The sequence below is a fragment of the Pelodiscus sinensis genome, chromosome 5 (assembly GCF_052426305.1).
Source record: "Pelodiscus sinensis isolate ZL-2025 chromosome 5, ASM5242630v1, whole genome shotgun sequence".
Lineage (NCBI taxonomy): Eukaryota > Metazoa > Chordata > Testudines > Trionychidae > Pelodiscus > Pelodiscus sinensis.
Genome location: NC_143056.1, coordinates 31,507,133 through 31,523,532, shown reverse-complemented (window position 1 = coordinate 31,523,532; position 16,400 = coordinate 31,507,133). Strand labels below are relative to the sequence as shown.

Sequence of the window (16,400 nt, the reverse complement as noted above, 5' to 3'; positions counted from 1 at the left end):
CCTAGCTTCTGGGTCTGCAAATCCAAGGATCTACTCTTGATAGGAACAAGAATATATTTTGTTTCCCAATGTAGTACAAGGAAAGCCCATATGTCTCCATGAATATTAGATAGTTCTGATATGTAAAAGAGAAAGAAGCACTACTGTACATCAGTGAATCAGCCTATTAAAAAAGGAGATTATGAAAGTGGATGAAACACTTGGATTCCTTAGAGATTATGTCCTTTAAAAGACTATCGTGTTAAATATTCATGGTAACACAAATCACTAAAATGAGCTGTTGTGTCTTAAATATTGCTTAGTTGGCAGCATCCTGTGTCTACTGCTTGGGACAGATGTCATCTTTCAGTCTTCCAGTATATTTTAGTGGGAGGGTACAGATTTTTGTTAATAGGTCAACCACTTCTTTCTTAAGTGTCTTCAGAGTTCTTGGATACTGATCTTTTATCTTCTGGTTTCAGCATCTCCTGTTCACACACTTCAACATCTCACCATGAGTCATCTTCATTACTGGAAGAGAGTTGGTTTAGGCGAGGACAGGTATCACCTCAACATCCTTTGTGGTAGAGCCATGAAAAGATAAAGCTTCTCCACGTATCTTTATTCTCCTTAAATGGTCTTTTACCTATTTGGGGAAATTTAATGGGCCCAACAGTTCCCTTGCAGCCTTTCTGCTTCTGATATATAACATTTTCCACTCTCACCATTTCTTTCCTTGCCTATCATATTACTTTTAGTTGTCACTAATCAATACTTCTGGTCACTTACATGTATTGCTTCTGCTCTTCATGATACTGTTCCTTGTTCTCCATGTTTTGTTCCAGTAGCATTTGGTTCTGCTGACTGAGCATCTGGATCTGACTCAGGAGATGATGGTTCTCTTCTTCCAGATTTCCTTTCAGACGGGTAAGCAGCTAGTCAAAAGAATGAAAGGTGAATTTTTCTTTTGCACTTGACTACACTCTGAAGTCAACATCATAAACTAGCACAAGTACAGAATTACCTGGGTACAGAGTCACAGATTTTTAAAGCCCAACAGGATCCATTCTAATCACGTAGGGTATGTCTACACAACAGGGCTAAAGCAGAATTAAGCTATGCATCCTCAGCTATGTCAACTGCGTAGCTTAAGTCAAAATAGCTTAATTTGGCTTTTGGTGCTGTCTACACAACAGGAAGTTGAAGGAAGAACACCCTTCTTTTGACTTCCCTTACTTCTTGTGAAATGAGGGTTACCATGAGTTGGAGTAAGAAGTCCTCCAGCTTGACATTATTTCAGAATAAAAGTTTGTAGCGTAGACATGCATTTTGTTATTTTGGAATAATGTCAGTTATTCTGAAATAATGCTGCTGTGTAGACATACCCATAATTTGATCTCCTGCATATCACAGGCCAAAGAATTTCCTCCAGTGATTCCTGAACCGAGCCTATATCTTGTGGTAATTTGTCCTCAAAGTAGTGTAATAGATGTAATAGTGTATTTGATTTACCAATTAGCAAAAGCTTATAGGTTAATGCTATAGACTACACTCATTTCCTTCCCCGCTCCCTTTGCCAGTAATTTTTTAGTAGGCTGGCCAACAGCCCCACTCAGTCCTGGTTTGTGCCAGGTCAAGGACCTATCCTTGCTGCAGCTCTGCATGCCATGCTGCTGCCTCAGATAGAGAGGCAGCAGTGCAGAGTGGCATGGGTCTCCTTGGGAGTGGGGATGTAGCACATTGGCTGCCGGCCTCGTCCCTGGGGACCACAGAACAGTTGACCAACTGATAAAAATTCATGAGGTTAATTGACTATTCAGTTAACCAATATTTAACATTCCTACTTTGAAATGTGGAAGAGCCGAGTGGCACGTCTGCCTTTGAAATGTAGCAACAGCTGAGTGGGCTCTTGCTGTTTCAAAGTGGAAATGCCCTTATCAACTAATCGAATAAATGATGGAAATTCCATCGACTATTCGATTAGTTGATAAATCTAATTTTAACATCCCTACTACAGTCAGTGCATCAATTCTGTGATTGTGCCTGCCTCAGAAGTAATAACACAAATGCACTGCATAAGAGGCAGTTGTGAGAATGAAATCCAGCTTCCATTTCAACTGAAAATTTAACCAACGGTGATTTTCATCTGGGGTGCGTCTAGACTACATGGCTCTGTCGACAGAGCCATGTAAAGTAATTTACTCGACTAGTCAATGATGCGGTGATTTAAATAAAAATAAAAATGGCTGCCATGCTGTGCCGACAATCAGCTGATCTGGCATAGCACGGCAGCCTAGACATGGCGCGGTCAACAAGGGAAGCCTTTGTCGACCGCTCCAGTAAAATCGTTTCACGAGGCATACCGGAGCGGTCGACAAAGGCTTCCCTTGTCGACCATGCCGCATTTAGACTGCCGTGCTGTACCGGATCAGCTGATTGTTGGCACAGTGCGGCGGCCATTTTTATTTTAATGAAGTGGGGATTATTTAAATCCCCGCTTCATTGACTATGTCCAGTAAACTACTTTACATGGCTCCGTCAACAGAGCCATGTAGTCTAGACGTACCCCTGTTGTTTAGAGCTCAAAGTCAACAATTTCAAAAGGACTGGGGCACAGCTGCCCTTTTAACACAGAGGAAAAGGACCTCTTTGAAAAGGTGGCCCTATGTCCTGTGGGAAAATGTGCTGCTTCTAGATTCTGACCTCACAGTGGTTATCAAGCTTGGTCAGGGAGATATCCATGGACTGGTGCTGCTCCTTCAGCTCATCATAGCGAGCCTGCCAGCGATTCAGCTCCAGCTGAGAATTATTCAGTGAGGTTTTCAACTCCTTAGTGTGTGCATGCAGTCCCTCGTATTCTGTCTTTAGTTGGCTGTGCAAGAAATTTATCCTGAAAGCGAAGAAACCAGAAATCTTATAAATAATACCCAACAACTGAAAAGCCACAATACAGTACACTGAGCAATGGTTGTTACATCTAAACTGAATGAGTCAAGGCCAATTTTTAAATATATCTTTATTTGATTGTATCTTACATGTTTACTACGGCACTGACAGTGTTACAAAAAGCTCCAGTTCTATAAACAGTTGAAAGGAAAAGAAAGAGCATAACACTTACTACCCATCTTTGGTACTAAGGTATTTGGGATGGGGGACTAGTTTCCATGATAAAAATACACAGTAAAGCATTCTGAGGTAAGACCAGCCCTACTGGTTGCAGGTAAAGACTATCCACTGGAATGTATTTCTTGATGCATGAAATGTACTAAGCACTGTATGTCAGACATTGCAATACTTCTGTGAATGAGACAATTTCTGCTTTTGTAAGTCAGTAGTAATGCTAAAATATCTACTATTCCTGGATGCCTTTAAATTAAAAAACGACAATACCACCACTAACAACAACAAATTCTGACTCAGTTGACAAATAAAGCAAATAAATTTCTTCTCCTCTTCCTTCCTCCAAAGCATTTTGGGACACATCCAAAGCCCTGTCCACATTAGGGAAACGAACCATGGTTAAACAGAGCAAGTTGAAAGAACCTTGATTTGCAGAGCAGTAATGCAATATCCTGTGTTACGTGAGAATGGCATAAGGGTGTAACTTCAACAAACGCAAAGACTGTTTGGTGTGAGCAAGACCTGAGCATCTTAGTTTGAACCACATTTAAAAATCAATTTTCTTCTTAAAATTTCCCCATGGACCTGCCTGAATGATGCAGGTTCACTGGCTGTAACAATGACTGGAGTACTACTGTACACTAGCCTGAAACATTTTTACCACCCTCTTGTCTAAGGCTGCTCAGAGGCTAGCCTCCTAGTGGGTTTTAGCATGGTTTGAAATGTGCTCAGTGAGCTCAGCAACCTCCGAACCCATCTTTAAACCATGATTCGTTCTTATACTTAACCCTTAACAGTGTTGCATATCTGGACAAGCCATTGCAACTTAAGGAAAATAAGGAACATCAGATCATTAACTCCTGGCACCAGAGCAGTGTTTCTCTCATGCGGCCACTGTGGCCACATGAAGCCACCAGGTGATTTTCCTGTAGTCATGGAAGTCTCCTGAGTGGTGATGAGGGTGGGGAGAGGCAAAGCACTGGCCGCTCCCTCTCCCTCCTGGATGCACAGCCTGGCACATCCCTCAAGACAGGTGGAGCACGATGCTGCAGGAGCATGAGGAGTTCTCTACCTGGGGATGGGAGGCAGTCAGCCCTAGTATGGTTGGGAGGTGGGCTCCAGCAGTGAGACGTAGTGAGCCTAGCTGCAAAGCTCTAGCTATGGGGCTTCCAATGCCAGTACCCAGCTCTGGCTCCAGAGTTTTGGGTGCTGACCCCGAGCTCTGACCACATGGCCCTAGCCTTCAGCCCTGAGGCTTCAGCTCAGACTCCAACCTCAGGCCACATGCCGTCAAGCTCCAGTTCCTATCTCTAGCCGCATAGCACCAAACCTGGGATCCAACCCCAGCAGCAGCTGCTAGCCTTGGGCACCAACTCCCAATCCTGGCGGCAGCTACAGGCCCCAGCCACCAACCCATTGCCCAGTGTTCTCCAACCCCAGTCCTGGCTACTGACTCCAGGTACCAGCCTATAGTTTCAGCCACCCAGCAGTGGGCACCAGCTCCAGGCACCAATCCCCGGCCCAGGGTGTGCGGCAGCAGTACTGGCCATAAGTGCTGATCCCAGCCCCATAGCACATGCACCATGTCTTGCTCTGGGAGCGTGGGAGCAGGCACTGACCCCCTAGACCAGACCATGCAGCCCCAGGCCCCAGCATCCAGTTTGAGGCTCTGGCCATGTAGCAGTGGGCGCTAGGCTTGGGCTCCAACTCTCCTCCCTGGCCATACAGCTCCTGCCCCCACCTCCAGGTTCTGGTTGCACAAACTGACCACCAGCTGCACAGCCCAGGTACCAATCCCCTAGCTCCAGCTGCACAGCTACAGGGCTCACCACCTACTCTACTCTTTCTTGGCCCCAGATCTGTGCCTCCTCTCCCCATCGCCCTGGACCCCACTGCCTTCCTGGTCCTGCATCCACCCGTCCATGGCCCTAGGCCCCTGCTGCCTTCCCCAACCAACATCCATCTCACCAAGTCTCCCACTGCCTCTGCCTCCATCCAGGGCTTACATTGTCCCGGGACTTGCTGAGAAAAGTGATATTGACAAACATACATAGATCACTCTTCACAGCAATATTTTTATATTTGAGTGTACAAAAAACACCTGCATATATTACAATGACATGGATATAGATGTGTGCTATGTATTTTTCCTAAAGTTGATTCGGTGTTTTAAGGAAAAAAGTGTCAGTGCGGCCACGAGCACACTGTGGCCACACTCCAAGACCATCCAAAAATTTATTGCGAGTACCCCTGTACTTGAACAAATCAAAGATTGTATAGTTACAAATGTAAGGGAAACAATAGGGCGTATTTGGGGAGTGATAATTTCCAGCTTGCATAACTTTAGTGAATGGCTTGTAATATTTGGTGTTTTATATAAAGCCCTCCTTCCTGGCAACATGTGATTATATGAGAATCTCAGCTTTTTATTTTACAAAAAAAAAATAAAAAAAAAAAAAATAAAACAATTGTCTAGACCTTATGGTTGGTCAGAAAAGCTTAAAAATTTGACCTGAGCATGTCATAATGGTTTGGAAATCAGAAAGCAAATAAAGAGCATGTGACGGGCCGGCCCCTGACCAGGGGCGAGGGGAGCGGAGCCCCCGCCGGCCGTCACTCTCCCGGGGGCGGGGCGAGCGGAGTCCCCACCGGCGGGGCTCTGCCGGCCGGCCCCAGACCCCCCAGCAACCCCGCAACTCCAGCCGCCGGGGGCGGCAGGCGGGGGCGCTTCCCCCGCGCTTGCGCCGGCAGCTGACGGGCGGCTTCCCCCCCGCCGGCCCACGCAGGGAAGGCGGGGCCGGGGCGCACGGCCACTGGCGAGGGCCGCCAGCGGTGGCGTGCCCGGAAGGGGCAGGGCCCCGGGCGGCGGCCGGCGCGGCGGGCCAGTTTAAAAGTGCCCGCCACCGGAGAAGCGGGGCGCAGGCTCCTCGCGGCGGCGGAGGAGCAGCCCCCACCGCAGGACGGAGCGTGAGCGCCACACAGCCCGGCTGCCGGCCCGGCGCTGGTCCCGGGGCCTCCGGGACAGCCACTGCCCCTGGCGAGCACTCAGCCCCTCGCCAGACGGCAGAAGGACCCCACCGCGCCGAGTCAGGAGGGACCGGGACGGCCAGGAGCGCGCCAGGGCCGGAGAGCTCACCCCCGAGACTCCATCGGAACGTGAGACGCCACAGACCGCGGAGTCAAGGTAGGCGCCAGGGCGACGGGGATCGGCAGGCGGACCCAACGGGAGGGAGGAAGGAGCCCGGGGCAAGGCGCTTCTGGCGGCCGTGGGTGGACGGGCCACAGGGGGGAGAATCCTCACCCCCCCCCCGTCCACCGTGCCGGGGCGCTAGCGGCCCCGGCGCTCAGGGCCCCGGGCTGGGACCCGGAGAGAGGGCGGGACCGGGTCCCCCTCCCTCCACACGGGGAGCGTCCAGCACCCGCCAGCCACACTAACCGACAGGGACCAAACTAGAACCCCGGACTGGGGGAGGAGGACCTAAGGCTAGGGGCTCCGGCCCCATCCCGCTCGGCGGGTACTCACGGCCTGGGGTTCGCTGACCCCCCCTTCTGGCTGGGAGGGGGTGATCGCACCCCAGGGGCCCGGACTCCACATCGGCGGCCCAGGGACAACACAGGACAAAAGGAGGACCAAAAGGGGTCCGCAGACCCCCCCTCTCGGACCGGGAGGGGGTGATCGCACCCCGAAACCCTCACAGAGCACCAAACATTTATTATTATTTTAAAATCTTGTATTTTAAGCTATCATCATGATTTTTGAATAGTTGGAACCGCCAGTACTGAATTTCATTGTCAGCATCTCTGGTGGTTAAAGAATACAATATTTCTTCTACGTTTTGTAGCAGAACACCCTCCAGTTATTCCTCAACTACTGGAAGCTATGTTCCTTCTGTTCCCCCACAAAGGCAAATTCCACACTGATTTATGCCCCAGGCAATTCCATGCAATTTCATGTGATTGCAACAGCTAGAAATCAGCACAGAATTTAGTCAGTAGACCTTTTATAAAACAGATACACATCAAACAGAAACCACAGCCCAGCCTATCTAGAATGAGTACAAGTCACAGTAGCAGACCACATCTAAATCACTGACTAACAGTACCCATTTACAAGGATTAGAAAGCTGATTATCTACCAGCGATTAAGCAAACATGATCAGATTAATAAAACAAAGCTATTAGGGAACAGAAATTCTATTATGACAAGACACACCAATGAAGGCTTATGTTAACTCAGCAGTGGACTAGAGCAAATCTATATTGCATATGATATAATTTTTACTAATATACACAATGCACTTTTCCAAGCAGTGTTACCTGTCCAGCTCTTCTCTCAGCTTTTGATTTTCTCCAGTGGCGATTGCATTTGTTCTCCTTTCTTGTTGCAGAACCTCTCTCTCAGTTCTTAGAACATTTTCCAACTCTTCCAATTCTGCCTTGTGTTTTTCTAAACTGTTGTACCTACAAGAGATAAATAAGCACTTTCTGGGCTTTGGCTACATAGTTTTCTCAGTAGATAAAAATGCATCCATCAGAAAATGAGACTTCTTCAATATACTGTATACATTTTTAGTTGAGTTCAAAAGAAATCTATCATAAGTGAGTGAATTCATGCTAGTTAATACCTGACAGGGAGGCTGCATCATTGTATTTTTGTCTGAATTAAAATGCTAATTATAAGAACTGTGATCACTCTGTATATCCTGATCAACCCGTATAAAAAGTAAGGATTTCTCCAGGGTGAAGGGAACCTAAAGGGAGCTTCCCAAACAGTGCTGCACCTTTTAAACCAACATACCATTTAGAATCAGTTACTAGAGACAAGTCTCAAACCCCCGTTCAGAGCATAGAGAGGTAGCCAAAAAACAAGAAAAGAGTGAAATCAGCTACATATCTCAACCCTCAAATATTACATGTAGAGGTCAGACAGTGTGATCATAGCATTTCAGTGCCAATGGAGTGTTGCTGACATGCTGTAACTTTTTGTAGTGGTTGACTGTGGCGCTGAAATGGTTCTGCTCCTTTGCTAATGAGAAATCCCAGAAGACAGTACAGGGGTCTATTTGCCCTGAGGACACCACTCTGCAGTGTTCTATTTCACTCTTCCATGTCCTGATTTGTTCACTTTGCCAATGGGCCATCAAGGGCAGTAAAAAAGGGCAGTGCTGTCTTCTCTTTGCTGAGGATACCCAGCTTTATAACAACATCTCTCCTGACCCTACTGGCACAGTGGATCAATTTCCCTACTGTGTAAAAATGACAAGCATGGCTGAGGGGGTTGAGCACCCCTTACAAGCCATGGCTGCCCACTTTTCAGATAACACTGGTCCCATACTGCCATCCTGAACGGTTATGGCCACTTTGCACCATAGCAAAGCGTTCTCAGGTGGATTTTCTGCAACTGGGGTCCTCTGCCAAGGTTTTTGCTTCAATATCCTGTGGAATGACCAGTGTCTTGACTTAGTGCAATTTTCTGGGACAGTGGTGTGCACCCTTTGCTGGAGGTGGGACAGCAGGCTTTCACCCTCATAGTGAACTCTTGCTGGGGCAGGTATAAGTGTTGTGATGCACAGAAAAACCTTGTTATAAGAAGTTTCAAAATAGCAGCCAAGCAGAGGATAGAGAAGTACGGTACATTACAAAGCTACAATGATCAGGCAAACTTCCACTGCATTCATCCAACCAGGCACTGGCAAGTCTCATTTCAAGGGAGATGAAAGCAGACCAAAACCAGCTACTTTGCAGCCACAGTAAATAGTAAAAAGGAAACAACAGAAAGAGAGCAGCACCAAATATACTGACACTTACCAACTAATTTCTCTTTCAGGCTACCATCCTACTCTCCCAGGGGTCACATTACAGCTCCTTCTAAATTCCAGCCAGTGAGCTGCCACACAGAGAAGTACCTGTCTGCCACACAAAAAGCTCTTCCTTACTATTCAGCACCAGGGGCAGTAATGGAGATGAATTAACCAAGTTTATTTCTCTTTCTCAGCTGCAGGGCATTTTAAATAAGGAGCATTCAGAGTCCACCTGAAGAACAGAAGATCCTGAACTTGGGGGATAGTTTCTCATGTAAACCAGAGGGTTAGATTAGATGACCCTTGCGATTCCTCTAAAACCTACAATTCTATAATTACTTTACCTTTTGAGAAAACATGCACAAATTTGTTTTACAAACCTGTTTCTTTAATCTCATCCTTTGCCCTTGAGTCTTGGCTTTCCTTTAGACTTCTATGTCCAGCTTCAAGAATAACTTTCAATAGATCGCCCATGTCAATCAGAAATGTGTGCCAAATATGTCACCACCCTGACAAAGGTCATCAAGGCCTTGTCTGCATGGAGTAGGGATGGAAAATCCTGTTTAAGTGTGACATTTAACTGATTAAAGGGGAGATGGACTGGAGCAGTCCCCCATGCCCATCATGGCCAGGATGGGGCTCCTCCCTGCCACAAGCACAGGATGCTCCAGCCCAGGGCCCACCACGGACAGGGGCTGCTTCAGGGCAGCTCCTGTCTGTGGCGGGCCCCTGTTCATGGCAGGGTGGGAGTGGCGCCAGCCCCTACTGATTAACCAGAGCCAGTAAGTATCACCTGTTAACCAGATAACCTTTCATAGCCCTATTATGGAGCCTTTCAGAAACTCTCTTCTCTCTGTCCTAGGGTTTCTGCAGCTTGGCTGGCACTAGTTTAGATCTGCTACTAGCAGCCTCACACCAGGGCCTACCTCTGAGCAGGTTAGACTACTTAGAGGTAAATCAGTCAATGGCCAATCTTCACTAATATCCCCACCATTGGTGTAGCACTGGTGACAGTACAGTGATGGGAAGATTTCTCTCTACACAGACCAAGTGCATCCCAGCACTGAATCAGCCTACACTGATCAAGGACTTGAATGGACATATTCCTATACTGACAGTATTACTTGGCCTCCTCTTGCTGCTGCTCTGTTTGTACTGAAACCATGGATGGATACTTGTGACAGAGAACATTTTAAAATACACAGCCATCATTAGAAATATATGCATAAGTAGCTCAAAATGCATGATTACTAACCAACCTATGTAAGTTAATAATGTAAATCCCCGAAACATGTAAATTGTTTAACTCCAGAGGGAAGAGTTATTTCAATATCTGTGATGGATTACACATTTCTACACAACAAGCTATGCAGAACTGTGTAATATCTGCCCTAGCATTGGTAGCTAGCTAGTTATCCTTATTAATAAGCAGAATCCAAAATACTCAAAAAAGGCACAAGGTGGATGGAGTTCCTCTCAGCACAAGCCAGCCAGCATATTACAGCATAAAGAAAATGTTGTTTTTAATAAATGCCTGCTAACATGTCAAGTCAACTATACCTTTTCTAGCCAAATCAAACCCACATCTTCTGTGTATTGCTAGGTCATTTCACTGTACTTTGAGATACACTCCTGTGGTGGGACTACGGTCTATATTCATGATTATCCAAGAGAAAAACTACTACCGGATTGCCTGGAACAAAACCCCCTGTTTGGAGAGGTTACAGACCAGACATGGCCACAGTGCAGCTCGTGAGCTGATTGCAGCTCTTTCACATGTTGACATGCAGCTCACAGAGTCCCCTGCATCCCACCATTCTCTGCCTACCAAACTGCAGTGAAGCCCAAGACCTCTGCCTTGTAGCAGGACATCAGCAGGAGTGGGGACAAAGCCCTGAGCCCCAGCTATTGAGCTTCTGAAGACTGTCGAATATGGCTTGGAGGGTCATCCCTGTTATGGACAACTCATGCCTGCAGGACATGCTGCTGCAGAGTACTTACAAATTTGGGGTACATTTCCTGGGTGGTGCATCTTAGTTGAAGGGAAAAGTGAGAAATTTCCTCTCATTGATTTAATACCTCCTTAGAAGCAGAATAAAACAGATGACTTTGCAACTCACTGTTTTACTAATTTCCTCCCGACTACTCTGCCAGTCGTGCCTCATGTTGCACATAAATGTAAAAACAAAAAAGAGACACGCTTTTTTCCCCCCCAAGTGCCAAACAAAGATGCAGTTTGTCCTTACACAAAATCACCTTGCCTGATATCTTCCCAACTTGACCCAGGATGAGATTATGAAGAAGCGCATCCCATTCTTAATACTGGCTAAATGAACCTGTTCTGAGTACACAAAAGGTCACCATCTGTTTCCACTCTGGCATTTTTCACTGGTACAGATAGCCCAACAATACTTAGGGCAAGAGAATTTGAGATGTTATCTCCAGCATCAGCAACGATGATCAAAGCATTCAGTGACAACCACCTATTTTTCAGTAGGCCACTGACTTCTCATGCTGCAAACATTTAATTATTGATGTTCATTGCCTTTACAAACCGCAATATGATCATCTAAAGCAAGACTCATATCAGCGGGAACCATCAATCACTCTATAAAAGCCACAGCAAGCTAGGATGATGCCTGTGTAATCGCTTGTAGTTCACTTAGCTGATAGGCAGCTGTCCTGTTGGACAGCTCTACTGGATATTTTCATCACAACATTTTTTTTCTGTACCCTATCAAATCTGGCTATTGCCAGATCCTTGAAGTTTAAGACAGAAAAGTTTCTATTAATCCACAACCACAGGACCCGGTCAATTAATTTGAGCCTCAAGTTCAGGTTTTATATAAAAATTAAATGTTAACAGATTTTTGGAAAAAATAATCAAAAATTTAATATTTGTTTTTTCTTTAGGACAGGAAGTGGGGTATTCTTATTTGCTTGCAGCAGTGACCCCAGGCAGTATTAGACCCAATGCATGATCACCAGAAAGTGAAAATGACTAGCAACTGAAAGGGAAACATATTAATCTAATTTTATTGTACAGAATGGAGTTTCTAAATGCTATAGATGGGGAAAATAGAAAGAAAACAATGAATATTTAAAAAGCATAATGTACATTCTATTCCAACAAGGCTTCCTAGTATATGTCTACACAGCCAAGGAAAACCTGAGGCTGGTCGCCAGCTGCCTCCAGCTCACAGGGCTTGGGCTACAGGGCTGTTTCTTTGCTGGAAAGGCTTCAGACTTGGCCAGGAGATTGGTTTCTAGGATGCTGCAAGGTGGGAGGATCCAAGAGCCCAAGCTCCAGCCAGAAGCTAAACATCTACTCTGCAATTCAACAGTCCCATAGTCCGAGCCCTGCCAGCTCCTGACAGGGACTAGCGGCCAGTGTCTAACTGTAGGGTAGACGTACCCTTGATGACGGTGGTTTTCAACCTTTTTTCATTTGCAGACCCCTTAAAACATTTCCAATGGAGTTGTGGACCCCAGTGGACATCTTAGGCGTAGTCTGTGGATCCCTTCCAGGAGGGCAGACCACAAGCTGAAAACTGCTACTCTAAGACAACCTCTTTTGTCACAATAATCCATATATTTCCTCTACACTGGGGGCTGGCCACCCCTGGTACGTGTGCCACAAGTGGCATGCGAGCCAATTTTCTAGGCATGCAAGGCGGGAGCTCAGTGCTGCCCCTGCTCCCCGACAGCTGGGAGCCTGTACCACTGTTTCTTTAATGTGCGCTCCTATGTGGCAATGCACAAAAAAATCGAAGCCTGCCCACCTCCGCAGCAGCACTCATTTTCCTCCTGGTCCTGGAAGATGAGTGTCGGTGGCTGCTACTGCTGACAGGGGCAGGGACAGAGATGGCCCAGGGCTGCGTTGGGGAGGGGAGGGTAGGTGGGCTGATCAGAGGGGAGGGCACAGGCAACCTGGGGGGGTGGGAAATCAGGTGTCGTTGCAGCCACGGATGGCCAGTGCCATTTGGGGGCTGGCTGCCACTGGGGCTGAGGCCACATTGTGGGGCACATGGCAATTCGGGCCTAGAACACGTGGCGGCCAGGCAAGTTTCTGCCACAGCATGTTGAAGCTGCAGGCGCGCTAGGGACCAGGGAGTGCAGGCGGGCATGGGAGGCCTGAAGACTGGAGGTGGTCGGTTGGTGAAACCATGGGCAGCTTGGGGACTAGAAGAGGGTGTTTTGCAGCTGTGCGCAGCCAGTTCTGTATTGGGGGCCAGCTGCTGCTGGGGCCACATTGTGAGGGGGACGATGTTTTGGCCCTAACAACATGTGACAGTTGTGTTGGTTGCTGACACGACATGTTAAAGCCGTGGGCAGGTTAGGGACCAGAGGAGGTGTTGCAGCTGTGAGCGGCCAGATTAGGGACCGACTGCCGCTGGGGCTGAGGCCGAGGCCTCATTGTGGGGTGGATGGCGTTTCAGGCTTAGAACACGTGGTGGCCAGGCTGGTTACTACCATGGCATGTTGGAGCCGCAGGTGGGCAGGTTGGGGACTGGAGGGAGGGGGTATTACAGCCGTGGGCAGGTTGGAGACCAGAGGGGCAGTGTTGCAGCCGTGGGTAGGTTGGGGACTGGAGTGGGGGTGTTGAACCTGCGGGCGGGTGGACTGCAGCTGCCAGGGGTTAGAGCGGGTAGGTGGGTTGCTACTGTGAGGGGTTGAATCTGGGGGTTGAATATGTATTGCATATCCTGAAAATCTATTGCTCTTTGCATATGCATAGTACTGACTGGCTTGTGTGCTGCTTAAAGAATCAAACTATGTGCCTGAGATCGGAGAACTCAGCAAGGACAAGGATCACACTAAATAGTAAGATCTACATCTTAAAGTATTAATTAATGAAGCTGCTAAAATGTAAGTAGGACTATTATTGTCTTTTTAAAACTATCACTGGCACTTGGACCCATACCCAGAAGTGAATAGGGCAAAACTCAGCACTCCACCTCTGAAAGGTTGGTGACCCCTGCTCTACACAATTATTAGTGATTCACACTGTTTTGAAGTTCTCAAGATACACATTCATACATTGCTAGTTAATTAATGAGTTAGAGGCAGGATCAAAGAAATCTTAACGGTCTACATTTTAAAGACATTATGGGCAAACATTTCAAAAGTGCGTAAAAGACCAAGGATCCTATGTCCAATTCTCACTGGTAATTAGGCACTCTAGATACTGCATTTCATCTGTCTGTGATTCTACCTTCTATTGGTAATTCCCCAAATCATCCTGTTATAGTTTCAATTGTCTATCCCTTTGCAGGACATTATGTTTTCAATCTTAACCTACTGGACGAAAGGAAAAATAAGAAGGAAGGCCTCAAAGAGCAATGCATTACTTAAATTAAATGCTAGTTAAGCCTACTCTCAGAGAACAAAAAGAAAAATGAACGTCTGCAACCTGAGTACTTAGCACACAATAGCCATGCAATTCCCTTGGGTACTGCTGAACTGTCATTCCTTTATTAGTGACTATTCAGAATAGTGAAATGCATCTTGAAAATTCATACCTTTCCCCAAGAGCTTTGTGCTCGACTTCCAGATTTTTGTGCAATGTTTTCAGGCAGCTGTGCTGCTTTATTAGCATTTCATATTCTGTGGATTGTCTCTCATGCAGTGAGGCAAGGTATTCGTGGTCCTGCAGCAGAGACTCATACTCAGCTTTGAGCTGGTCTTTCTGTTTCAGTAGATTTTCATTCTCATTTTCCTTAGCTGTCTGCTGGTTTTGAAGTAAAGCATTCTGGGCCATCAGTGAAGTGCTCTGGGAGCTCAGAGTTGAATTTTCTACCTAAAGTTTCTCAAATAAAAAGTAATTATATTTACATACACAAGCTGGTACATACGACATGCTATGCAATTTACATGCTGACATGGGTAACACACAAAAACATGCTTATAATTACTGGGAACAAAGAAATTTGGAAAAGATTCTTGAGCAACCTTTTAGTAGTAATTACAGGATATGAAGTCATGGCCTACGTGAGATCAATATTTGTCCTGTAGCAAGACAATCCAAAAGCTGACACAGCAGTTTTAAGGCCAGATTACAAAAAGGTAAGGAAACTGGAACATTTGGGTCCCATGTATAATGCTGACAAGAGTGTACAAAAGCTTAAGTGGGTACTTGTTTGTATTCAACTGAATGTTAATTTCACCTACTGCAACTGTGGGTGAAATTCACCATAGTGCGGGGGAGCCATTTGAAACCTATCTACCACCAAAATCTCAGTTAAGATGACTTTTGGTACTTGCATGGTGCATTGGCTTAGTGGTGAATACATGGTTAAGAGTAGGACTAAGTGCTGAAGGATGCATGTTGAGAAAGTGGAAGTTAAGTTCAAGTGGAGGTCAGAATAAGATTAATTTAAAAAGTTTCCATTTAAACTGCTTTGATAGAAAATGGGGTTTTCAATAAATGAAATCGTTCTCGTCTCCTTTTCATGGAAAATTTTGAATTTTTATCAAGAAACCAACTGCCAGAAACCTATAATATATTGATTTGGATATACCACCCATTCTCACTTTCCTGGGAAAGTGCTTTCTGGTCACAGTATACAAAGAAAAAAAGAATTAACATGAAGAAGGATGGTATGATAGACTACTACACCTGGAACAGCACGCTGGAACTACTAATTACTAAATCAGGTACTATAAATAGCAACTTTATGCCCTGGCTGAAATGTTGGATCCAAACCCTTTTTAATTTGAATAAATTCAGATCTGAATCTGACCTTCCCTGCTTGAGCATCATCTGCATTGTTTACTGTCAACATCGAAAGCTTCCTGTTATGCATCCAGCTTCTCCACACAACTAAAAGCAAATCCATAGTTTCATGATATATTGGTATTTGGTTCTGACCTGGAGCTTGGCTGTTTGGGTTTGCAGAGCTGTGTTGTGCTCCTGAAGGAAGACATTTTGCTTCTGTAGTGTCAGGATTTGGTTGTTGAAAGAGAGGTTCTGCATTTCCAAATGCTTCAGCTGTTCTTTAAGCAGCTGCTTCTCAACATTAAGGGCTGCATTCTAACAGAGAAACAAAATAGAAGGGTGGGGGGAGGAAAAAAATATACAACTGTTTTGATTATTTAGAGCCTTATCAAGTGTGAAAACAAACTACTGATACCCCTTACATAATGAAGTTTTAACAGCTAACACTTCACAGCATTAAATCAAAGTTGGAATAGATGTTATTGTGCAAGATTCACTTCTGGACAGAGGCCAGCACAAGACTTATGTGCCACTAAAATCCTATATAAGACCTCAAGGTGAGCGCTTAAGTAGCACATAGGCCTCCTGCTGATTCTCTGCACACGGAGTGAATTTCCCTTTCAATGACAAAATTATTCCAAATTGTGGTCCATTACACAAATTGTATGGTCCATTACCATTGTACATTGGTGGGTAATCTGTGGCCTGCATGCAGCCCATTGGGGTTCTGTGTGTGGCTCATGAGACATTTTGTTTACTGCTGCCCACGTGCAGGGTGGCCA

At 46.0% G+C, this 16,400-nt stretch overlaps 1 protein-coding gene across 5 annotated transcripts in view; it reads right to left on the bottom strand.

The window, feature by feature from the left end:
• CCDC88C (coiled-coil and HOOK domain protein 88C) overlaps positions 1-16,400 on the bottom strand; it is a 141,332-nt gene that overhangs the window by 16,846 nt on the left and 108,086 nt on the right. For all 5 annotated transcript variants that reach the window (XM_075926709.2, XM_075926710.2, XM_075926711.2 and 2 more), the window contains 5 exons: positions 15,772-15,933; positions 14,423-14,700; positions 7,417-7,560; positions 2,683-2,869; positions 769-914 (listed from right to left, as the gene is read on the bottom strand). In XM_075926709.2, the coding sequence (XP_075782824.2) occupies positions 769-914; positions 2,683-2,869; positions 7,417-7,560; positions 14,423-14,700; positions 15,772-15,933 (917 nt within the window). The remainder of the gene's footprint in view (positions 1-768; positions 915-2,682; positions 2,870-7,416; positions 7,561-14,422; positions 14,701-15,771; positions 15,934-16,400) is intronic.